General features: G+C 38.6%; 1 protein-coding gene and 1 pseudogene across 3 annotated transcripts in view; one reads left to right on the top strand and one right to left on the bottom strand.

Annotated features, from left to right (window-relative positions):
• The window catches only part of PKN2 (protein kinase N2), a 114,375-nt gene that overhangs the window by 49,441 nt on the left and 39,534 nt on the right, over positions 1 to 25,400 (bottom strand). For all 3 annotated transcript variants that reach the window (XM_055139790.1, XM_055139789.1, XM_055139791.1), the window contains 2 exons: positions 24,568 to 24,868; positions 8,208 to 8,362 (listed from right to left, as the gene is read on the bottom strand). In XM_055139790.1, the coding sequence (XP_054995765.1) occupies positions 8,208 to 8,362; positions 24,568 to 24,799 (387 nt within the window). In that variant the 5' untranslated portion in view covers positions 24,800 to 24,868. The remainder of the gene's footprint in view (positions 1 to 8,207; positions 8,363 to 24,567; positions 24,869 to 25,400) is intronic.
• Positions 10,224 to 12,306, top strand: LOC105942757 (40S ribosomal protein S3a-like; annotated as a pseudogene).

The following is a 25,400-nucleotide window of genomic DNA, read 5'->3' as shown; positions in this document are numbered from 1 at the left end:
TGACAGTGATTCTTGGAGATATTTTTATTTTTAAAAATAATCAAAAGGATGGACCCCCAAAAAACAAACAAAAAAAACAACAAAAGCAAACCCCATGACATTACAAGTTGTTCCTGCTATCTAAGGGTAGAATGTTCCTATTTAATATGATTTGATAGGTTATTTTAGGGGGTCTAGAAATGCTATAGCCATTAATTTTATATGGAAACTCTTTGTGCAGTCCCAGATCCAAGAAATAAACTACAAGATCATAACAAACAGGAACATTCTTTTGGATAGTGGGGAAAAACTGGTAGTTTTTCAAGCTAAGAGAAAGCAAGTGAGGGGCTGGAGAGATAGCACAGCGGGCAGGGCGTTTGCTTTGCACGTGGCCGACCGGGGTTCAAATCCCAGCATCCCATATGGTCCCCTGAGAACTACCAGGGGTAATTCCTGAGTGCAGAGCCAGGAGTAACCCCTGTGCATCGCCAGGTGTGACCCAAAAACAAAAACAAAAACAAAAAAAAAAAAGAGAAAGCAAGTGAATCTTATTACTTAAAAAAAAAAGTACAAAAAGCACCCAAATTCCTGTGTAATTTTCTCTTTGTTTTACAAAAAATGTAAATAATTTTCCTGCCCCATGGTCAGTAACTCTCACATAAGAGCACTGTATGAAGTAACAGAGGACTCAGTGATCAAGACTAAACTTTAGATAATCTCTTCCTTTCCTTTAGTATTTCATTTAAACGTTTAGGGAATGGCATACAAATGAGCCAGCAGCAGACCACAGGCAGTATTTATGTTTCATTGAATTCTGATAAAGAAAAGAGCAAACATTTGCCAATAAGAGTGTAAAGCTTTGAATGTTTTTTTAAAAAATTCAATAAACCTAGGAAAGAAATTAGTGAATAAACTTTTGCCAGTCTCCTGAAGTCCAGCAGTCGTCAATGTCAATCTTTCCCCCCATTAAGTTAAAGCTTATCATATAGCTTAAGGAGAGGCATCTGGGTCCGTCTCCAATGTCCAGTTCTCTCCTGTGCCCTGTGCGTGGTCCATATGATGACATCCTGGTCCTGTTCCTGGCCTGTCTACACACCTCCAGTGCACGGTGGCCTTGTCCTATCCCTGCTATCCTCTGTCCAGTGTATGTGTTCCTGGTCTCAAACTCACAGCTGGAAACTGTGTCCCCCTGCTGGGGCTGGCTGTTCTGTAATCTGTCACTGGGCCATAGTCCAGCAGCTCTCTGCCCCCTTGGCTTTCCTTCATCTCTGGCCAAGGCCACGTACTTGTGAGAGAGAACCTCTGCTGTCTTGCCATCCGTGGTAGACTTCAATCCACACATCAAGAAAGGTAAATAAAAATAAGCACCATGTGAGAAAGCATGAAAACTAGCGCGCATAATCAATATTAATTTGGAAATAACATATAATCAATCTTTTGTTGTGTATTTCAGGAGATGAAGACTAACTTAAATCAATAAATAAATCAGACAAAAATCATCAATAAGCTCAGCATACAATGACACTGACTAAAGAAGATGAAGACATGTGGTGAGAGAGACAGTGTAGCCATTATATTATGAAAAAAGTAAGTTGAAATACATTAAATATCAAAGTAAGTTAATACACAGTGGAGGAAAGAGCAATTAGGAACTATGAATGCTTCATTCATTCATTCTGCTCCCAAGGCCAGTCATTTAAGAAGAGCTTTTAGTCAGAATTCATTCTCTAATAAAAGTAGATTTCATACCTCCAAAGAATAGGGTTCAAATAGTCCTTTAAATATCAATCTTCTCTACAAAACATAGCAGCACACCAGACATTTTGGAATAATGCTTTACCAACAAGAATACTAGCTTGAATTTGGTGGTTGATTATATATCCTTTTATGATTGTATCTGCTTACCCTCCAAGTTTAAAATGTAGATAATCTCTTATTTCCTCTCTACGAATTATCTAACTAGAGATTTGAAATAATTTTTTTACTTCCTTGAAGTCAGATCAGAGTGTCTTTAATAGCAATAAATTTGTATTTCAATCATATATAATAATTGAGGTAAGTGATCCTCTTCTGCAAGATTTTCGTTTCTTGGCAGAAATTATATAAATATGGATATTATCCTCTAAAACAGAGCTTATGTAGCAAGATAATACTAAAATTATATAATCATGCACATGATTGACATTTAAGTATCTCTATTTGAGTAATAAAAATGACTATTTTATTTTAATGAACTTCTAAAATGCACTGTAGCACTGTCGTCCTGTTGTTCATCAATTTGCTTGAGCAGGCACCAGTAACATCTCCATTGTGAGACTTGTTGGTACTGTTTTTGGCATATCAAATACGCCACGGGTAGCTTGCCAGGCTCTGCCATGCGGGTGGGAAACTCTCAGTAGCTTGCCAGGCTCTCTGAGAGGATCGGAGGAATTGAACCCAGTTTGGCCACGTGCAAGGCAAATGCCCTACCCGCTGTGCTATTGTTCCAATAAAACAAAAGATACCAAATGTATTTAAAAAGGAAAAAACCTGAGACTCAACCCTCAAATTGTTGAAATAAAGTGAGGGAGCGTCATGTACCCTTTCAGATATTCACCATCCACACCTCTCTGCCAAGATTCCCAAATCATTAACAGGCACAACAAATCAAGCATATAAAAACTTCTAACAATACTGTCTTTCAATTAAACTAGTCCTTTTATTATTTTATCATTATGTGAACATAGACATGTCATTTATTTCTTTGGGAATATTCCTTTCTCAACTATTTCAATTCAACATTTATGGAATAGCATTTGTAATTGTTAACTCAATTTGAAAGTAGATGAATTTACCACACAGATTTTGGAGGATCTGCACAAATATTATGGTATCATGAGTTCTAACACCGCAACAGAATATTTCCATTAAAGATAACTCACAGTTACTACAATTAGCAATATTTTCTGACATTCATATTTTATTAGTTATTAGTTATACTTTTAGGAATTTGATGTTTGTTTTTTTTTTTATGGGTACCTAAAACTGTCCCATTGTCTATCCCCCACCCTTCACTGTCCCCCTCCAGCAGTGTTTAGGGGCCATACCTGGAGCCAGAGATTGAATCTAGGCCAGCTATTTGCAAGGCAAGCATTTTACACATTGTACAATCTCTCTAGGACCATTTAAAACTTATTTAAGATAGGAGATAAGGTAAGTTCAAAGTATACAAAACAATTTACATACTGGAGAGAGAAATAATACTGGTTTTTATACTATGTCTTGGGGAATATTTTAGTTAATATACGTTTGGTTGAACCATATGAAAAGCCACAATCTAATTTTGAACTGAAATCTGGAAATTTTATATGGCTCAACCCAATGAATTAGAAGTTGATAATCAGTAATCAGCAATGTACAATGGAGATATTTGAAATATATAATATTACAGCACTTTATAAATGAAAATTTCTATTTTAAAATTATAGTTTATTATATATTATATACTATTATATAACTGCCATATAATTATATATAATATAAAATTCATATCCCAAATACAGTAACAGATATATACATACCTCCCAGAGATCCCAGCAAGCTACCAAGGGTATCATGGCAGAGCCTGGCAAGCTACCCATGGCAGCTTGCTTTTGGCATATTAGATATGCCAAAAACAGTAACAATAGATCTCATTCCCCTGAGCCTGAAAGAGTCTCCGATCGTTGGGAAAGACAAGTAAGGAAAGACTACTAAAATCTCAGGGCTGAGTGTAATAAGAGATGTTACTGGTGCCCGCTAGAGTAAATGGGATGACAGTGATAGTGATATAAAATTAAACATTTTGCTGGGCCAGAGAGTATAGGGGTGCTTGCCTTCCATGTGGGCAACCTATCTGATTTCCAGCACACACATGGTCCCCTCCAGGAGTGGTGAGCACTAAGCATAGACACAGGAGTACTCTATGAGTACCACTGAGAGTAGCCAAAAAAAAAACAAAAAAATGTTTTACAAGTTATAGTGGGTGACTATACCTCAATTTGGATATGTGAAATATCAGAGCCAGTGAAAATACAATTATTCAGTGCAGACGATACCCTATGAAATTTTATTTGCTGAAGTGATGAAGTGGTCCAAATGTTAAAGAGAGTCAAATTAAAAAATTCAAAAGAAAATGGCATACGTTTTAAATGAGGGAATTTAGAAAAAAATTATGAGCTGACACCACAAAGCCAAGTTTGGTATATGCCAATGTCAGAAGACTGGAGGAAAGGGGACTGGTGAAAAGTAGGGTATTTTCAAGGAAAAAAACATAAAAAGTCTTAGAAAATTGGGCTACACCAGGGATTGATACAGGTCTCTAGCATGGAAAACATATGTGTGAACCAGTTCAACTTAGGAACATTGTTAAAAACAGAGAACAAGTACAAGAATCTAGAAAGACCCCAACTTGAACAAACAGCTTGGTCTGTCATATGAACTATGAATAGAATTTTTTCTTCAGGATGTCTTATCAAGCTCTCAGAAATTATTCTGAAAGCTAGAGATTCTGCTTTGCCATGGTATTTATATTCTAAAGCTGAGAATCAACAATAAAGAAATGTATTTTATAAACAGTCATTTCAAAGAGTGGTCAAATAGTGAATGGGATGGGGTAAAGAAGAAAATAACTGGGTTGTTATTTTCATAGGACAGCAGTTGCAAAGGCAGGAGCCTCTGAACTGAGATTTGAATGAAGTGAGAGAGAAAGCCATAAAAGTACTTGGGAGAAGAGACACAGACAACACTGGCTGTAACACATCCTAGCACAATCTCATCATACAGAACCCAGTAAACAGAGATTTGAAGTTGACTATAGAAAATACCGGGTGATTTTTCTCCCTTCCTAAATTAATTTGCTCCCAATAGTGAATATCTCTCATTAGTAAGGATACTTCCATTCACTAATCTATCCATACAATGTAAGCAACATCAGCAACTCTGCCTTCTTTCTTCTCTCTAGGTACCAGGTATTTATCCTACCTAAGTAGCTTGACTATCTCTTTTGCTTCCATTACTGTAACAATATGAAAGAAGAAGCAATCTTCACTATGCTCTACTATAAAAGTAAAACTTAAACTTGCTACCTGTATAAGATTCAACCCTCTCTGATGGATTCTTTACAACTGAGGGAGATGGATGTGAAATTTCTAAACTTCAAATGTGATTGTGTATTTTCTCTGCTAAAAGTCTTTCAGTAGTTCCATTTATCTTTTAAGATAGAATCTCAAGCACTAAATTTTGTCACAGTAATCTACTTTGTCATTCACTTATGTTGTACCTTATGTCTCACTATACCTTATCTACTCAAAGTTCTACTAGTAGGGAGTGAAAAAAAACACCTGCTCCACATACCTGGAGGATTTTCCCCAAATAAAAGGCACCTTCCCAGTTTTCAGATATATATATTTTCTCCTATCAGGGAATGACTTTTCTCTGAAAATGACCACTAAAGTTGTAATCTAAGGCTCCATGTTCAGTTCCTTTTCTCTGGAATCTAAAATGAGGGGCCAGTTAAGGGGGAAAACAATACAAGATTTCTCAATCTCGGGGTGCTGTTGGGGACCAAGAAAAAAGGTAGTGCACCCCATCAGAATAATGAATCTCCAAATTAAAGACAAGGGTTATCTAAAAATTATCTATTGCCTTAGCAGGCTCTTCACAGACTTATCACTGTGAACCTGTGATCATTGTGAAATCTGTTTTATTTTTAGTATGCCAATAAATAACCCTGTACAATTATGGGCAAGGGTAGGCAGTTACAGCCTATTTTCAGAATATAGTGAAATGGTGCCAAAGATATAGTACAGTGAGATAAGGTGCTTGCTTCGTATGCAGTTGTTATGGGTTCAACCCCTGAACTGCATATGGTCCGTTGAGCCCTGCCAGAAGGGATCCCTGAAGACAGAGCCAGGAGTAAGCCCTGAACACTACCAGCTATGGGCTCTAAACCAAAGCAAAAACAAACAAGAATGTGGAGAGAGCTATCACTCCCTTTAGCCCCCCTTTATCAATATTCACATTCACTTTTCCTATAACTTCAGAGGACTCATGAGTCTGTGAATTGAAGTCATTAATCCTAGACCATATTAGCCTAATACAGAGCTGGCTTAAATTCTAAAACACTAAGCTTGAAATGGCACACTCAAGAACACCAAGAAAGCTTTTGCCTTTAAAAATCAGATCCAAAAATCAGATCCAAAGAGCACTGGTTAAAAACAAAAAAACTGACCACAAAAAAAAAAAATTTGGTCAACAACAACAACAACAACAAAAAAAAAAACAAAAAAACACACCAGGAGTAATTCCTGAGTGCATAAACCAGGAGTAGCCCCTGTGCATTGCTGGGTGTGACCCCCCAAAAGGAAAAATAAACAAACAAAAAAACACAAAAATTTGGTCAATACTAAAATGGTAACAAAGAATACCAACTTTACCATCTCATTCAAATATCATACAAGTATCGTATTAAATAAAAGTGTATTTCTCTTAAAGTACTTTTAAAATTTGTCAAACACCAAAAGCTTGTTCATGAGCTCCCATATGACCCAGCAATTCCACTTCCTGGCATCTATCTGACCCAGGTTTGATTCCTGGCATCTCATGGTCTCCTGAGCAGTGCATGGTGCAGTCCTGGAGGCCCAGAGCAGCACAGCGGAATCAGGCCCTTAAACTGAACCGCAAACCTGGTTGGCCTGGAATCATTGGTGCCCACACTGACCCACGCCTGCCCATAAAATAAAATCAGGCTGGAGCTGATATTACAACACGTAGAGCATTTAACTTGCACACAAACAATCAGGGTTCAATTCCTGGCATATAGTATGGTCCTCTAAGGAGAGATTTTTGAGTGCAGAGCCAGGAATAAGCCCTGAGCACCACTGATATGGCCAAAAAGCAAATAAAAAACAATAAAATAGAAATAACTGGAGAAAAAATAATCTTAATGTGTTTCTCTTTAGTATCTCCCCAAGTTTCATTTGAATACAAGAGTAAGGTACGTAATCCCAAGGACAAGTTTCCTGTCCCTTTCTCCCGTTTCAAATTTTCCTTAAACCTAAAGAGAAACAGAAAATGCAATACTGAATATTGATATACTGAACTTATTTAATATGTATTAGATTATAAAAAAGGACATTTATAAAGGCAAGAAATTTTAAAATAGGGGCTGGAGCGAATAGCACAGCGGGTAGGGCATTTGCCTTGCACATGGCTGACCCAGGTTCAATTCCCAGCATCTCATATGGTTCCCTGAGCACTGCAAGGAGTAATTCCTGAGTGTATGAGTCAGGAGTAACCTCTGTGCATGGCTGGGTGTGACCCAAAAAGCAAAAATGAATAAATAAGTAAATAAATAAATAAATAAATAAATGTTGAGAGAACAAATATATACTTTATGATACATTACTTTTCTAAGACTTTTTGGAATTAAAAACTGTAAAAACCTAGATGAGAAAGCACATTCATGAAAATCTGGTTTGGTGGTTCCAACATTTCCTTTCCACATTCTATCTCAGAATAAGGACACAATGTCATTGTTAACCTTGCTCTTCATAACGTGTTTTTCAGTTATGAATTATGTGCCCATATCAGAGTGAATCCCCAACTGTCCACAGAATTTGTTCAAACAAACATTAAGGTCTTTTACTGTCCTGTCTTTTATGTCCTTTCTTAAATGCACTGTATGATGATAAAAAATTCATGAGGAAAAAAAAATTCATGAGAATGCTTTTTAAATAAAATTTTTACTTATAAAATATTTTTAGCTTTTCAGAAAAATTACAAATATTGAGTCTATAATCTCTTATTCAGATAAAAATTTATTGACATTGATAAGAAATTTTTCATATATTGCATTAAAAGTCAATTGTTCCCTATTTGTCTGGTTGGAGATACTTTCATATCACATTGTTTAAACAGCAAAATTATCAAAAGTCATAGAAAGAGGTAAAAAGCACTACTATTTAGACTAAGAAGCTTACAGTAAGAGAGCTTATAAAAGACATAAACATCAACTTGTTCAGTAGTAGCTATGAACATGCTAATCAGGTAACTCAAATTTCACTCTTATGTGTATATATGTTGAAAAAATGACTGTAAAAGCACAAGTAGTAATGTGGGGAAACAAATACCAGGTAGACAAATTCACACATACAGAAGCTGCAAAAAATGAAAGCTGAGTATACACTTAAGTTTATTATTGTACTAACCTTTGAAGATCCATTTGAGTACATCTGTATCATGTTCTCTGCACCTTGTTTTACTTTAAGTTCTATATCCAATTGCTTTTGTAAGGCCATCAACCTATTATTGCTAGTGGAACAACGAGGGTCACTACTTGGAGTATCTGGGGTCCGTGGGCAATCTGTAAACAGTACATTAAAATTGTTTACTAAGACCAATTGCTATTAAACAACAGAAATTAAAATGTTCAAACAGAATTACAGGATTTAAAATGAGTTTAAGTCCCATAAACAGAATCTCTTGATAAAAGAATTCAAGAAAATATAAAGGTAGAGTTGTTATCTAGAAATGATTACATTAATGGGTCTAAAGCTGAAATATCTAAAGTTTTCCCAATTAAATTAAAACAATCTGACTAATCAGTGATTAAACTAAATTTCTCCCTAATACCCTCACTGGTTAGAAATAGAGATTGTTCAACTGTACACAAATTTCACTGAGGGAATTCTTGTAAACAGAATTAAGAGTATTCCAAATACAAATCTAGTACTAATCAAAATAACCTAAACATATACACAAAACCCTTTATATTTTGTTTTCGATTACCAGCTACTATGAAAACACTGTAAGAAATTTACTGATATGATGATGATAGAGGTGTACAAAAACCCAAGAAATTAAACCCATGACTTCTTATAAAACATACTATGTTTTTAGTATTTAAAAAACAAAACAGGAGCTGGAGCGATAGTACAGCAGGTAGGGCACTCACTAGCAGGTGGCCAAGCCGGGTTTATTCCCCAGCATTCCATATGGCCTCCCAAGCACCACAGGAGTAATTCCTGAGTGCAGAGCCAGGAGTAACCCCTGAGCATCGCCGGGTGTGACTCAAAAAGAAAAAATTAATTATAAAGCAAAAAACAAAACAAAAAAGACAAGAGGTCAGAGTGGTAGTACAATGGGTAGAGCATGCCTTGCACAAGGCTGACCTCAGTTTGATCCCCAGCATCCCATACGGTACCTTGAGCATCACCAGGAGTAATTCCTGAGTGAAAAGCCAGGAGTCCCATGAACCCCTCTAAATATAATCCCCGCAAAACAAAAAACTCCCAAAATAAAAAAAAAACACTGTTGAAACTCTTGTTAATTCTACCATATAATTAAATTCTTCATATTAAAGTTCATTACTTAACACCTATTGATTCCAAGTTTTCTTGCTGATATGAGAGAGATACACACTAGTCAATCACCTCTGATGTGCTCAGGAGTGACCCTTGATGGAACTAGGGGATCATGAGCAGTGCTGAGGATCAAAGTGGAGTTGGCTACATATGAGGCAAGTGCCTTACACTCTACTATCTTTGTGGTCCTATAATACGCTAATTAACTTATACATATTGTGTTTGATACTGAAATAGAACAATGCAATTTTAAAAAAAATTTTGGGGTCACACCTGAAATGCACAGGGGTTACTCCTGGCTTTGCACTCAGGAATTACTCCTGGCAGTGCTCAGGTGACCATAGGGGATGCTGGGAATTGAACCCGGGTCGGCCATGTGCAAGGCAAACGCCCTACCTGCTGTGCTATTGCTCTAGCCCCAGAACAATGCAATTTTATCAATGCAATTTTAACAATGCAATAAATATTATTTTACAAAGTATATATCTGGTTCTGTGTTTTAAAAACTCACAATCTTCATAAATAGGCCTAATAATGGGCATTACACCCATATTACAGAAATAAATTTAGGGCACAAAATGGTAAACAATCTGCCCAAGGTCATGCAGCTAATTAGTACTACTCAGAATTTGTTTTATGCTGTTTCTTTGCTGGATTTAGGTTAAGAAAGATTTCTATTTAACTGAATTCCACAAATTACTTTTGAAGGGACAGCTTTTACTGAAAACTGATATGAAAGATAGATGAATTTTCAGGCTGGATTTACAAAAGAACTACTTAACATAATAATATAGATAGAACGTTTATCGTGATTCTTCAACCCCCAAATTCATATACTAAAGCTCTAATGTGATTGACAGTATGTGGGAAGGTAACTAGATCATGAGCTCTCTTTCTCTGAAAGACATACAGTGAAAACACCTTGATTTCTAGTTCCATCCTCAGAAATCGAAATTCTCTTTCAAAAGCCAGCCATTACATAAAATAATAAAGATATTCTGTTAAAGCTGCTAGCCACATTTATATCCTACAGTGCTAAAGAGGACCTAAATTTTCAGTTTTGGCACCAAGATTCAGCACAAACTATACAATAATGGAGTAAGTTACTTAACGGTCTGTTTTTTTTGTTTTCCTCATCTGTTAAATAGTGAAAATAGTATCTACAATACAGAATTATTATGATTAATTTACACATAACTTATAGAGTATAAGGTACACATAACAGTCAATAAACACTAGTAATAAAGTAGGAAGTGTATTCTCTGTTGATTATAAAACTAAAATGCATAATATCACAATGACAGGACAGTTAAGAATATTTAAATTTGTGACCGCCGAGAAGTGATCCCGGGGGCCGCATGCGTGTGCGGCCTCTCCGCAGCTGCACAAGCATGAATCCAGACCCGGCAAAACCTCTTTCGGCATGGGCAACTCCTCGCAGAATGTCTCCAGCCTGAGAACTAAGCCTCAGCCCCGTGCCCGCCCAGAAGGGGAAAGGTATTTCTCTCTCGCCTCTTTCTCTCCGGGGATGAAGGGCGCGGTGGCCGCCATATTAAGACGACCACAGATGGGGTTTTCAAGCCTGCAATGATCCAATATCTGGAAGAAATCTTCCTGGACTTAGTGTTAAAGTACAGAAATTCAAAACCGCGCGGCCGCAGTAGTAGGTATGAATCTAGGGGCCGGAGCGATAGCACAGCGGGTAGGGCGTTTGCCTTGCACGCGGCCAACCCGGGTTCGATCCCCGGCATCCCATATGGTCCCCCAAGCACTGCCAGGAGTAATTCCTGAGTGCAAAGCCAGGAGTAACCCCTGAGCATCGCTGGGTGTGACCCAAAAAGAAAAAAAAAAAGAACAGTAGGTATGAATCTAGTGGGGTACTCCTAACTCCTAACAACAATAGTGAGGTTTGTGTTGAAATATTGAATATAACCAAAGTAAACAGAAAGTAAAATGAAACTTATCAGTTACAAGGTAGGGGGTGGGGGTGCGGGATGGGAGGTGTACTGTGTGGGTTTTTTTCTTTTTTATTTTGGTGGTGGTATATGGGCACTGGTGAAGGGATGGTTGTTTCAGCATTGTATAACTGAGACCTAAGCCTGAAAGCATTGTAATCTTCCACACGGTGATTTAATAAAATAAAATTTTTATTAAAAAAAAAAAGAATATTTAAATTTGTGAAGTTAAGTTTCCTCCCATTTTTGAACAAGACTCTTGCAACATTAAAAACCACATAAACCGGTTTGGCTCTCTGAGTGGCACCAACACGGGTGGCAAAAGGGAAGCCAAGAAGAAAGTGGTTTCTTTTATTTTCTAAGAAAGACCGGTATGATGTGAAAGCTCCCACAATGTAAGAAACATTGGGAAAATGCTTGTGACTAGAACACAAGGAACCAAAATTGTGTCCAGTGGCCTTAAGGGTCATGTATTCATGGTGATCCTTGCTGATCTGCAAAAATTTAAGCTGACTACAGAGGATGTTCAGGGCAAAAGCTGCCTGACAAACTTTTATAGCATGGACCTCACCTATGACAAAATGTGCTCCATGGTCAAAAAATGGCAGGACATGGCTGAGGCTCATGTTGATGTCAAGCAAGACTGCCGATGCTTATTTGCTTTTGCCTGTTCTGTGTTGGTTTCACCAAGAAATGCAACAATCAGATTCAGATGAGCTCTTATATTTAACATCTGTAAATCCGCCAGACTTGGAACAAGATGATGGAAACTCGAGAAATGCAGACAAAAGACTTAAAAGAGAAGGTCAATAAACTGATTCCAGACAGCATTGGGAAAGACACAGTTTGCCAGTTTACTTATCCATTTCATGACGTCTTTGTTAGAAAATAAAACTGAAGAAACCTAAGTTTGAATTGGGAAACTCATGGAGCTTCATGGTGAAGGTGCAGCTCTGGAAAGATCACTAGAGATGAAATCTGCTGTATGAATTTGTGTAGAATTTAGATGTTCATTGGTAGCAATAAAAAAGGAATTGTTAAAAAAAACTAAATTTTTGTATATTCATGTAATTTATAGTAAGCACAGTAAAAAACAAACAAAACAAAGAAGAATACATTTAGAATAGAAAAACCCTCAGAAAAGAGGAGATGGAAATGAGTTGCTTATAAAATAGTTGACGGGTAGTTAGTCTAGAACTAAGAGAAAAGATTCTTACCTAAACACAGAAATATGGAAAAAGCTGTCCACTCAAAAATGAATTACCAATGAGCTAAGGTAATAAGGGCAAAATTTATTACAGGATAAATAGAATTTTATTATATTATAAATTATCTAATAAATAACTTTTTAAAAATCAATAATAAGATGGGCTGGAACAATAGCACAGCAGGTAGGACGTTTGCCGTGCACGCTAGCCGGCCTGGGTTCAATTCTTCTGCCCCTCTCGGAGAGCGTGGCAAGCTACTGAGAGTATCCCGCCCGCACAGCCGAGCCTGGCAAGCTACCCATGGCATATTCGATATGTCAAAAAAACAGTAACAAGTCTCACAATGGAAATGTTACTGGTGCCTACTCAAGCAAATCGAATGAGCAAAGGGATGACAGTGACAATAATAAAATATTTTGATAAATATTCATAGAAGATTATAATCTGTTAAAGATGTTATATAAGAAATTTGAGGGGGGCCACAGAGATAGTACAGCAGATAAGGTGCTTGCCTTGCACAGGCCTACCTGGGTTCGATGCCCAATATTGTCTCCCAAGCCTGCCAGGAGTAATTCCTGAGTGCAGGGCCAGAAGTAATTCCCCAGAGCACCTCTAGGTGTGAATTAAAGCAGAACAAAAAAAGGAAAGAAAGAGAGAAAGAGAGAAAGAGAAAGAAAGAAAGAAAGAAAGAAAGAAAGAAAGAAAGAAAGAAAGAAAGAAAGAAAGAAAGAAAGAGGGGAAGGAAGGAAGGAAGGAAGGAAGGAAGGAAGGAAGGAAGGAAGGAAGGAAGGAAGGAAGGGAAGGAAGGAAGGAAGGAAGGAAGGAAGGAAGGAAGGAAGGAAGGAAGGGAGGGAGGGAGGGAGGGAGGGAGGGAGGGAGGGAGGGAGGGAGGGAGGGAAAGAAAAAGGGAAAGTCTTGCACATTGAAGCAAGTTATACTAAGACAGAAGTAGTCATTGATTTTAATAGATTTCATTAATAAAAAGTCCTCAGTTTTAGTTAATATTTCAAACACATAAGAAAAAGGAATGAACACACTTTTAACAGGCTGGGATTGGGGGAGGTCATAATGTACTGTGGCTGATGCTTACTGATGTGGTTTTGATCATATAATTGACTTAACATCTCTGTGTTGATTTTCTTACCACAAATGGGTGGTTATTGTGAAGACAAAGACTACATAGTACCTAGGTCAATGTTTAGGGCTCAACAAAATTACAAATCAGGCAGGGCTCAGGTAAGTAGCTGGTATTTCTTATTTGTTGTTGTTTTGGGCGACATGTGGCAGTGCTCTGGGCTTACTCATGCTCTGTGCTCAAGGATCACTCTTAAAGGTGCTGAGAAGCTAACTGGGGTTGGCCTCATGAAAGGCAAGCTTCTTAATCCCTGTAGTACCTTTCCAGCTCCCCATGTCCTCCTTTTAAATAATAAATAAGACACTAGCAGTTAACAAAATTGCCTTTATGTGGCATGTGGTACATATGTGAGGGCACCTGCCAAGGGGCTCCCAGAGGAGTTTTGCCCAATTTATCCAGTTAATAGGCAGCCAAAGCTCAGCATCACATCCCAAGATATTAAAAGAACTCACATATCTCAATAACAACAACCAAAAAAAAAAAAAATCCGAATTAAAAAAATCCAAATGGCCAAAGGTACATGAAAAGTCATTGAAATCACTGATTATCAGAGAAATACTAATCAAAACGACAATATCACCTCAACCTAGAAGGACAGCTATATTAAGACAAGACATAACAAAAGTTGCCAAGGTCATGGAGATTAGGGAATTCTGCAACACTCTTAGTGGGTATGAACACTGATTCAGAACTTATAGAAAAGAGTCTCAAGATTCCTCAAAAAATTAAAAATGGAACTGTCACATAATAATTCAACCCCTGGGTGGATATTTCATCCAAATAAAATGCAAAATATCAAATAAATACATGCATTTCCACGCTTGTTCCAGCATTATCTACAATAGCAAAACAGGGAAATAACAAAAATCTCTGAAATTAAAAGGCATACATCAAGTGGAATATTATTCAGCTATGAGAAAGAAGAAAATTGTTATTTGCAATAACACAGATGAACCTAGTGGGACTATGAAACAGACCCCCAAAAAGTATGATATCAAATTCTGTGGAATTAAAAAAGTTAATTTCATAAAAATTATGAGTGAAATGTTAACTACTTTAGGCCAGAGGTTGGGGGAATTAAGAATATATATGTCAGTGATAATACATTGGGTAGGGCATTTGCTTTGCATGCGGTTGACCCGGGTTTAATCCCCAGCATCCCATATGATCACCTGAGCACTGCCAGGAGTAATTTCTGAGTGAAGAGCCCTGAGTATCACTGGGTGTGACCCCCCAAAAATATATACATAACAAATATTATAGCTATAATGCACAGAGCATGATGGTTAAAGTCTGAAATACTGTATTAAAAACTTTATTTTTTTGTATTAAAAATTTTAAATAAGAGAATAATCTTAATTTTCCCAACACAAAATAATGTGATATAAAAGGTATTTAATTAGTGAAAATGGCACTCATATTGTAATTTATATGCATAGGAATAATATGGTACACCTTAAATTTATAAAGTTTTATGCCAATTACATTTTAATTTTTAAAGAAACTTTACATATGAAAATTTTGTATTTCAGTTTAATATTTAAAACAATATTTAGATATTCATAAACCTTAAATACTAGAAAAAGAATAAATTTAAAGAGCTAAGCATCTGTCTCCAGTTATTTAACTTTTAAAAAATCCAACTAAGTGGAGAAAGGAAGCAATAAAGATTAGAGCAGTGATTGGCAGTAAAAACAAATTCACAGATAAAAGGATCAGTAGAACAAGAAATTTATTTTGAGATGATGACAGATTAATTAATGAAAAATCCTGGTACAATGGTCAAGTAAGAAAAATGGAGGAAATAACAATATAAGAGGGACCAGTACTATAGATGTTGCTGACTTTGAGTGGATAATATACAAATGCTATTATAATTTATGTCAATAAGTCTGAAATTTGTACAAAATGAAAATGAGATTATAATTACACCAAAATAAACTCAGATCATGTAACAATTAATTATACCATTCAAAATTTAATAAGAAACCTCAAAAAATTTACAGTTAGATATTAACTGTATCCTGGGAGCCAAAGTGATAATAGAGTGCTTAGTACAGAGTGATAGCACAGAGTGATAGTACAGGGTGCTTGCCTTACATGTGATGGAGCCCATATGGTTCCCTGAACCCTGCCAGGGGCAATCTCTGAGCACAAAACCAGGAGTAAGTCCAGAGAACCACTGGATATGGCCCAAAAACAAACAAAATAATTTACCGTACTCTTTTAATAGGCTAGAGCAATAGCACAGCGGGTAGGGCGTTTGCCTTGCACGTGGCCGACCCGGGTTCGATTCCTCCGCCTCTCTGAGAGAGGCCGGCAAGCTATCAAGAGTATCCCGCCCGCATGGCAGAGCCTGGCAAGCTACCCGTGGCGTATTCAATATGCCAAAAAACAGTAACAAGTCTCACAATGGAGACGTTACTGGTGCCTGCTTGAGCAAATCGATGAGCAATGGGGAATGACTCTTTTCATACCAAATCAACTAAAGACGCCATGTTCTTCCTTTCTAACCTAACACAAGCAGCAGGTGAAATGGAATAACAAGAAAGATTTCTCAGTTCCACTTGCTACTGGGGACCAGAAAGAAGGCAGTGCTGGGGGTATGGTGCCGCCAGTAGGTCAACCTGTACTATCGCAGGGCGAGTGCATCAGCAGCCTGATGGTGCCTTCAGACTTCCTGATACCCCAAAATTGCTGCTGTGCCTTTGGCTGGACCCAACAACTTGGGGCCAAGTTTACCAAAAAATTAAATGGCCAAAAGTTAGGTATGTGGGAACCACGCTCACAAACCGCAGCCTGCTCAGCTATACAAGTTCATTTATCGGCCCTATTTCAGAGACCCATACATCTTGAAAGAGATCAAAGCCGCAGTTAACCTCAGACCCGGGCAAAGCAACAGACTAGAGGAAGTCAGAGGGGGATGGGTTGGCCAGAGGCCCACCCAAGCAGAGCCCCTGGCAGCTGCTTGCTTCCACAATCCAAAATTGCTGCCTTACCCCTGGGCCTAACTCCATAGTCTCAGGACGGACCTCACCAAGATATAATCTGCTGGGAATTTGGGCACGCGGGCTTTGTGACTGAAATATCCAGGCATTCTCAGAACTGGGATGGGCTACCTCCCCACACTTCCCAATACTCCTGGAAGCACTGGCAGTCACCCCCACGAACCAACTCCAGTGCCACCATGTAAGATCTAGTACCAGACTTGCTTCAGAGACCCATAAGTAAAGCTCAGAAAAGATCAAAAGCCATAGTTAATCCTGGATCCGTGCATGGCTAAACAGACCGGGGTAAATTGGAGGAGGGCAGGTTGGCCAGAGGTCTGCCCAAGCAGAGCCCCTGTAGCCGCGTACTTCCCCAATCCAAAATTGCCACCGTGCCCCTGGCCTGATTTCACTGTCTCAGGACAGACCTCACCAAGATATAATTTGCTGAAAATTCGGGTGTGCAGGTTTTGACTGAAATCTCCAGGCTTTCTCGGGGTCGGGATGGGCTACTTCCCCCACCTCCCTCTATGTCCGGAAGTCTTGGCAGCCATATCCACACCCAAAAGTGGCCACCCAATGGAAAAGTTACTCCAACTTTACTGTCCTGATAAAAATATCGAATGCCCTGAACAAACACCATGACCTCTTAGCACCCGTACTGCAAACCATAATGCACAAAAGGAAAACAGGAGAAAGAGAACAAGAAATAAAGTGCCTCCCACAGAGCCTGGGGTTAGAGGGGTGGGATGCTGGGGGATGGTGGTATGGAAATATGGGACACTGGTGGTGGGAAATGTACACGGGTAGAGGGATGGGTGCTGGATCACTGTATGACTGAAACCCAATTATGAACTGCTTTGTAATGGTCTATCTCAATGATATTCAATTAAAAAAATTTTTTTAAGTAATGTGGCGGGGCTGGAGTGACAGCACAGAGGGTAGGGCATTTGCCTTGCATGCTGGCCAACCCGGATTCGATTCCTCCGCCCTTCTCCGAGAGCCCAGAAAGCTACCAAGAGTATCTCGCCCACACAGCAGAGCCTGGCAAACTACCCATGGCATATTCGATATGCCAAAAATAGTGACAAGTCTCATAATGGAGACGTACCTGGTGACTGCTTGAGCAAATCGACGAGCAACAGGATGGCAGTGATATAGTGATTTGAAAAAACAAATCCAGAATCTTGCCATGTGCTATTGTTATGTAAGCTATTTATGCATCCCCCCCATATTCAAATTTTTGCTTAAGCAGATATGCTTATCTTATATACCCATGTGAAACTTGCTTAACTTCCAATGAATGTTCACTAATTCACTAATGGATGCTTAATCAATGTTCTTTAATGGATGCTTAACTAGTTATTTTGTGTATCCAGGATGCCCTCTGTAAGATGTCACCAGCTGAAATAATTCTGTTGAAATATTCTGTGGCTAGAATACTCCAGGTTTAGTTTTCTTGATCACTGTATCACTGTCTTCCTGTTGTTCATCAATTTACTCTAGCGGGCACCAGTAACGTCTCTATTACACTCAGCCCTGAGATATTAGTAACCTCTCCTTACTCGTCTTTCCCAACGATTGGAGGCTTTTTCAGGGTCAAGGAAATGAGACCTACTGTTACTGTTTTTGGCATATCGAATACGCCACAGGTAGCTTGCCAGGCTCTGCCGCGCGGGTGGGATACTCTCGATAAGCTTGCCGGGCTTTCCTAGAGGTATGTATATCTCTTTTACTGTATTTGGGATATAAATACACCACGGGGAGCTTGCAAGGCTCTCCCATGTGGGCAATAGACTCTTGGTAGCTTATCAGGTTCTCCAAAAGGGAGAACAAGGCTATTCGATGTAGTGTGGCCGCAGCAGCCGCACACTTTTGGGAACATGGTCTTATAGTCTCTGGATGTTGGCCTTTGTGGGATTGCACAGCGCCGGGGACAGTTTGTGAGTGTGGTTGTCAAGCTACTGGAAAATGGGGGGTCTGGATGGAGAAGGCTCAGTCCCAATCCGAGCAGGCTTGGAGATCTCTGCCCTGGGTCCTGCACACCTGAGTTCCTCTGCTAGTCCTTTCATGTGTTTTCTTGATAGTTTACAAAATTACTATGGCTATATCACTGTAGGATATAACATATTTTGTTTAAAGTGAGACATACAAAAAGTGAAATATGCACATGAAGAGACACAGAAAAACTGCAAGCTTTCACTACTCAAGAATAGAGATCTCGGGACAGGGGGCATTACCAAGGCCACTCTCCGCCAAGATGTGAGCCGAGCGGCCGCACACGAGTGGCCCCTCCGTTGCTAAATGCCCATGATCCCGAAGGCCATCTATCTACTTTTGTCACCAGCAGCTTCTTGCAGAAATGCCTCTAGATTGTGAACTAAGCTACGGCCCCATGCCGCCCCAGGAGGGCAAAGGTTTTTCTCTCTCAGCTTTTCCTTTCCCTGGTGGTGGTGTAAGGACTGCCATCTTATAAGGCCCACTGAAGAGAGGTACAAACTTTCAGTGACCGGATTCTCGGGAGATCTCCAGATGGGGGGGCGTTACCGGCGCTGCTCTCCGCTGAGATGTGACCTGAGTAGCCGCACATGTGCAGACCCTCCGTTGCTGACCGCCCATGATCCCGGAGGCCACTAAGCAGTGGTATGAGTCTGCATTGATGCAATTTCTGGTAGAAATTTCTCTGGACTTAGTTACTAAAACACTAAAATACAGAAATCCAAAACCGCGCGGCCACGCCTCATTTGCTCTTCATTCTCAGCAATGGAAAACAAATTATCAAATGTTGCCTTTCCACCAGGTCTGATTTTTTGGGGGAAATTCCAAATAATAATACTGACTTTTCTGTTGAAACATTGAATATTAATCAAAGTAAATAGAAAGTAAAGTGAAAATCATCAGCCACACAGGCGAGGGCGTGGGGGTGGGACAGGAGGTATACTGGGGTTCTTGGTGGTGGAACTTGTGCACTGGTAAAGGGATGGGTGTTTGATCAATGTATGAATGAGAAGCCTGAAAGCATTGAACTTTACACATGGTGATTCAATAAAAAATAAAAAATTTTAAAAATAAAAAAAGAATAAATGAATACATATTTTACAAATAACACTAAATTATCAAGTCTTGCTAATGTAACACTACAGAAAAATTTTTTTTTACTACAGAAAATTTTATGGTTAATAAGATTTAAGTGCATCTGATAAAAATCCCCTATTCTTACAAATGAGAAAGTATAGATTAACAGACTTAATTATTGCAAAGTTGACTTAAAAACATGCCTCCACACCACTTATATTGTAATCATATCTACAATGCAGATGTAATTTTTATTCCTCGTTGAGTCACTTATTTTGTTTACTGAGCCCACCCCAATAGTAATTAATATCATGAATCACGAAATCCCATTGATTGTCAAATTTCTCAAGTGGTCTCAGTAACCTCTCCATTCGTCCTATCGCTGAGATTTTAGAAGCCTCTCTCTATGGCCTTCCCAAGGATGCCGCATTGGAGGCTCTTTCAGGGTCAGAGGAATGAGATCCAGCTTGTTACTGGCTTTGGCATACAGATACAACATGGGAAGCTTGCAAGGCTGTCCCATGTGGGCAGGAAACTCTCAGTAGCTTGCTAGTTTCTCCCAGAGGGAGAAGTAGGTTATAAGATATCACATAAGATATCACTTCTGGAAGCTTGCTTTTAAGTCTCTGGATGTTGGCCGTTGATGGGATTACAAACACCTGGGTTCCTCTGCCAGTACCTTCATGCGTGAGACTTGTCCCAACGTGTGGAGAGGGGCCTTGAGCATGGCTGTGGCTAGGTTCCGGTGGTCTTTGGCCCCCGGGAGCTCTGCTCAGGATGGGGAGGGAAGCTGGAGCCCATCCTCTCTGAGGGGCCCCGGGGAAGACAGCCAGGCGTGCGGGCAAGAGACCCTCCCCACAGAACAACAACTTCCCCTGCAGACACTTAAGTGAAACCCCCACGGGGGCCCGAGACGCCCCCTCGGGAGAGTGGACAGTTACATACAGCCTACAAGCGGCCGCAGGCGCGGACTGTGACCCCTGCAGAGTCCCCCTCCCCTTTTGGGAAAGCCCCCTGGTTTTCTACACCCCCGCAGACCCTGGGCTGCTCTGCGGGAGAGTTTTGTACATCGGTACAATAAAAATTAATATACAAGCTATTAATATACAAACTTTAGCAAACTGAAAGCAAGTACTATGGACTTTGAATCTATGCTTAAGAACTGATCTCGTTAAGAGCTAATTTAAAAGAAATGATTGTATACTTTAGTATTCAAGGTAAAAACAAAATTTTATGATAATCTGACCAGAAACTAATGCTGATTTTTGCTAATATCAACTCACTTGTGAAGGAAAAATAAATTCAAATTTTGATCAACTTCTCAAGTCTATTTCAAACAAAATAAGCTATTAAGTAGAAACATATTTGAGGAATGGAAAGATAGTACAGTGGGCAGGGCACTTGGCTTGCATGTGATTGACCCAGGTTTGGTCCCCAGAATCCCATATGATTCCCCAAGTCTCGCTAGGCGTGATTCCTGAGTGCAGAGCCAAAAGTAAGCCCTGAGAACCACTAGGTGTGGCCCCCAAACAAACAACAACAACAAAATCAAAACTTTAAAAAAATTAAAAAGAACACATTTCATGGACTGGGAGACAGCTGAAAATGCTAGAACACATACTTTGTATACAGGAGGTCCAGTTTCAATCCCCAGCACCACACTGTATCCTAAAAACTGTTGGAAAAGGCCCACACTTGATGTGGCTCCCCCAAAAGAAGAAACTCATTTTATATAACATTTACCATCAACTGTATAAAATGATGGCACTCAAAATCACCAAGAGTTAAAGTTTTATTACCAAATTTATTAAATGTTTAAAGTACCATGATAAATGATGTTTTGGTATTCATTATAAGAATGTAAGATTTTGGGGCTGGAGCGATAGCACAGTGGGTAGGGCATTTGCCTTGCACACGACTGACCCAGGTTCGATTCCTAGCATCCCATTTGGTCCCCTGAGTACCACCAAGAGTAATTCCTGAGTGCAGAGCCAGGAGTAACCCTTGTGCATTGCTGGGTGTGACCCAAAAAGCAAAAAAAAAAAAAAAAAAAAAAAAGGATGTAAGATTTCTATTTGCTGAGCTTTTTAAAAGGTACAATATTTATATCTGAATACTTAGGATATTCCAAGCTTCATGTTAAATTCTGAAAATAGATGAATGAAAAATCGTTGTCTTCGGAGAATATAGTAAGTGATATAAACATGTACAGAAATATGTTATAACAATACAACAAGCGGACAAAGCAGAACAGTGGAGTTAATCAAGTAAAGTTTGGGAAACTTCAGAATATATCCAAATTGGCTTTTAGGAGATGGGGAGTGAGAACTGAAGCTCACATTTTGCATTTGTGGGATGCCCCAAGTGTGGTCCCCAGTACCACACAACACTGCAGGTGCTACTAGGAATACCCCTCCCTACCCCTTAAGAAAAAATTGAAAAATCAAATTGTGAGGTGTTTGAAGGAGATAAGAAATTTGATGGTAGGATTTAAAAGTAACTTTTAATATATATCTCTGAAAAGAAATCTAATTCAAAGTAATTGAAGATAGATTAGTGGTTGTCCAATGCCAGAAATGGGGACTGGGATTGACTGGAAAGTGTATAAAAAGAGAAGCACTGTGCTGACAGAAATGTTCAGGACCACTGACTATATAAGTGATAGTTATCTAGTTATGTACATATCTATTAAAACTTATCATGATACACTAAATAAGCACATTTTATCAAATGCAACTAATACTTCAACAAAGTTAATTCTTTAAGCAAAACTTAGGAAACCAGATGATCTATCCTTTTTGGTGGTAAAAATAACTCTTCTATATTCTAATTACAAGGTAGCTATCAGTATTCTATGAGGAGAAAAATATTTTCTCTACATAAACAGAGTTTAAAGTTCCAGCACAATTTCTTATTTTAGACCTCTCCTAAAGATGTAATGGGCAAAAAATGTAGAGCATGGCAGAGTTCCATTAGAACAGGCTATTTCTAAGTTTATATGATATTGCTAAATAAAGAATTTTCATAATACAAGTTTCCATTTATAATTACAGAATGTGTGGATAAGAGATACTGTAGCACTATAGCACTGTCGTCCTGTTGTTCATCAATTTGCTTGAGCGGGCACCAGAAACGTCTCCAGTACGAGACTTGAGAATTTCCTTAGCTAGCTTTGTGATTCAGGAAATTAATTTGTATCTCTGGGATGATTCCAGCATCAAAATAGCTCATTCCCCTACAACTTCTCTCATTCTTCAGATTCAGTTTCTGTTATAAACCTGAAATTTCTACAGAGATTATCCAAATAAAATCACTCAAGTCCCAAATGGTGAAAGTGATGAATTAAAAATAAGTTCTATCAAGTATAAGAAATATCAGAAAGGGGCTGGAGCAATAGCACAGTGGGTAGGGAGTTTGCCTTGCACGTGGCCGACCCGGGTTCTAATCCCAGCATCCCATATGGTCCCCTGAGCACCGCCAGGGGTAATTCCTGAGTGAAGAGCCAGGAGTAACCCCTGTGCATTGCCGGGTGTGACCCAAAAACCAAAAAAAAAAAAAAAGAAATATCAGAAGTATTTGATACAACTTTGAGATTGAAAATTTGAGATTCTCAATCTATGTATTTTCTTAAATAACTTTACTTATGTTATATTCTATTAGCTTGCACAGGTTTTTCTGCTTCTATGGTACTATATATTATGCTTTATATATACATCTTTTCTTTGTAAACAAAGAAAACTGAACCACATAATTAAGAATTTTAGGTAAAACATTTATCTTTGAAAAGACAAAACTAGCATATCAAATGTTTCATATAAATTAAGCAAAACATTTTAGAAAGAATGCAGCTGGAAAGATAGTACAACAGGTAGGAAGCATGCCTTGCACAAGCCTGACCCAGGTTTGATCCCTGAACAGAGCTAAGAATAAGCCCTGCGTATTGCCAGGTGTGGCCCCAAAACAAGCAAAACAAAAATTTTAGAAAGAATGTGTAAGTAGAAAAACAGATAATGGTATAATTGTTTTCTGGAAGGATATGCCACAAAAGGTTGTAGTGTTACTTTTAGGAGACAGTCTAAGGTGCAAGAAGAGGTAGTTTTTCTATTTCTCCTCTCTACCATTAAAAAATAAATTTTCATCATGAACATCTATTAATTCTACTGTTTACAAAATGTGGTCTCAAGCTGGAAGTTATGGTCTAAATTCCCATTACTTATATATTTAAGAAAATAAAAGTCTAGCATTTAGAATTTTCTTCTTTTGAACTATATGCCTGGTGGTTTATTTATTAATTCAGTAGACTAGGGCACAAAGAATAAAGGTCAGAGGTTTGATTCAAAGTTATATTTGCAAAGAATCAATCTATCCTTTGGTCCCAGAATGCATTTTAAACTTTAAAAAGTCACTGACAAACTCATGCTCCTGAGATAAAACCAGGAGTTTGTTTCAATATAAAAACATTAATACTGAAACAAAACAAAACAAAACAAAAAACCTCCAGGAAATGTCCTGCTGGCAGAGGGTAAGAAAGTAGACAGCATAGGGGCTGGAGCAATAGCACAGCGGGTAGGGCGTTTGCCTTGCACGCGGCCGACCCGGGTTCTAATCCCAGCATCCCATATGGTCCCCTGAGCACCGCCAGGAGTGATTCCTGAGTGCATGAGCCAGGAGTAACCCCTGTGCATCGCCGGGTGAGACCCAAAAAGAAAAAAAAAATTAAAAAAAAAAAAGTAGACAGCATAATTACTCATCTCTTAAGTAAATGCTCTAATTTTCATATCCATCCTACCCTTCATTCTGAATAATATGCCATGTGAAAAGCAAATCAAACACATACATACATACCTGTGACATCTTCAGGATCTGATACAACAATATGAGCATTTAGTTCCTGTAGTTTGTGATGCAATTCTTCTAATTTTTTATTTGATTTTTTCAATATGTTGTCCACATAAGCCAAACTTTTTTTATCTGTTGTAACTTTCCTCAGATTTTCAGCTCCTTCTTTAATTTTCAGTTCTTTTCTTATTTCTCTTTTGATTCGATCCTTGATATCATCCAATTTCTGTTGCACCATTGTATCCGAAAAGTCTAAGTTTTGAACAGCACTCACATTCTCAGAAAATGAAAAGTTTCGGGAATCTCCCTACAAAAACAAGCAAGCAAGCAAGGAAATTAATCTGAGAATTTAGAAAAGCTTCTTAGTAGAATGTGCAGCATAAGAATGGAACAACACAGTGATTCTATATAAATAAATTATACTTAATTATATCAAGTGCTTTCCTTTCAAGACTACTTATTTGCTGGGCTGGAGCGATAGCACAGTGGGTAGGGCATTTGCCTTGCACACGGCCAACTCGGGTTTGATTCCCAGCATCCCATATGGTCCCCTGTGTAACGCCAGGGGTAATTCCTGAGTGCAGAGCCAGGAGTAACCCCTGAGCATCGCCAGGTGCGACCCAAAAAGAAAAAAAAAAAGAAAAAGAAAAAACTACTTATTTGCCCTTTTATAACCATGCAAAACTTGAAATTTAAAAAAAAAAAAACAAACAGCACTAAGCAGCAGCACTTGGCAATACATAATACATTTTCATGGAAAGACATTTTAAGATTGAATAAAGATAATGGACTTCTGATATCCTAATAATCCAAGCTAGATCCCAATACCTGCACTGTAT

This window comes from Sorex araneus, chromosome 5 (assembly GCF_027595985.1).
Source record: "Sorex araneus isolate mSorAra2 chromosome 5, mSorAra2.pri, whole genome shotgun sequence".
NCBI lineage: Eukaryota > Metazoa > Chordata > Mammalia > Eulipotyphla > Soricidae > Sorex > Sorex araneus.
Note: the sequence above shows the minus strand (reverse complement) of the source record. Positions and strands in the feature narration are given on the sequence as shown.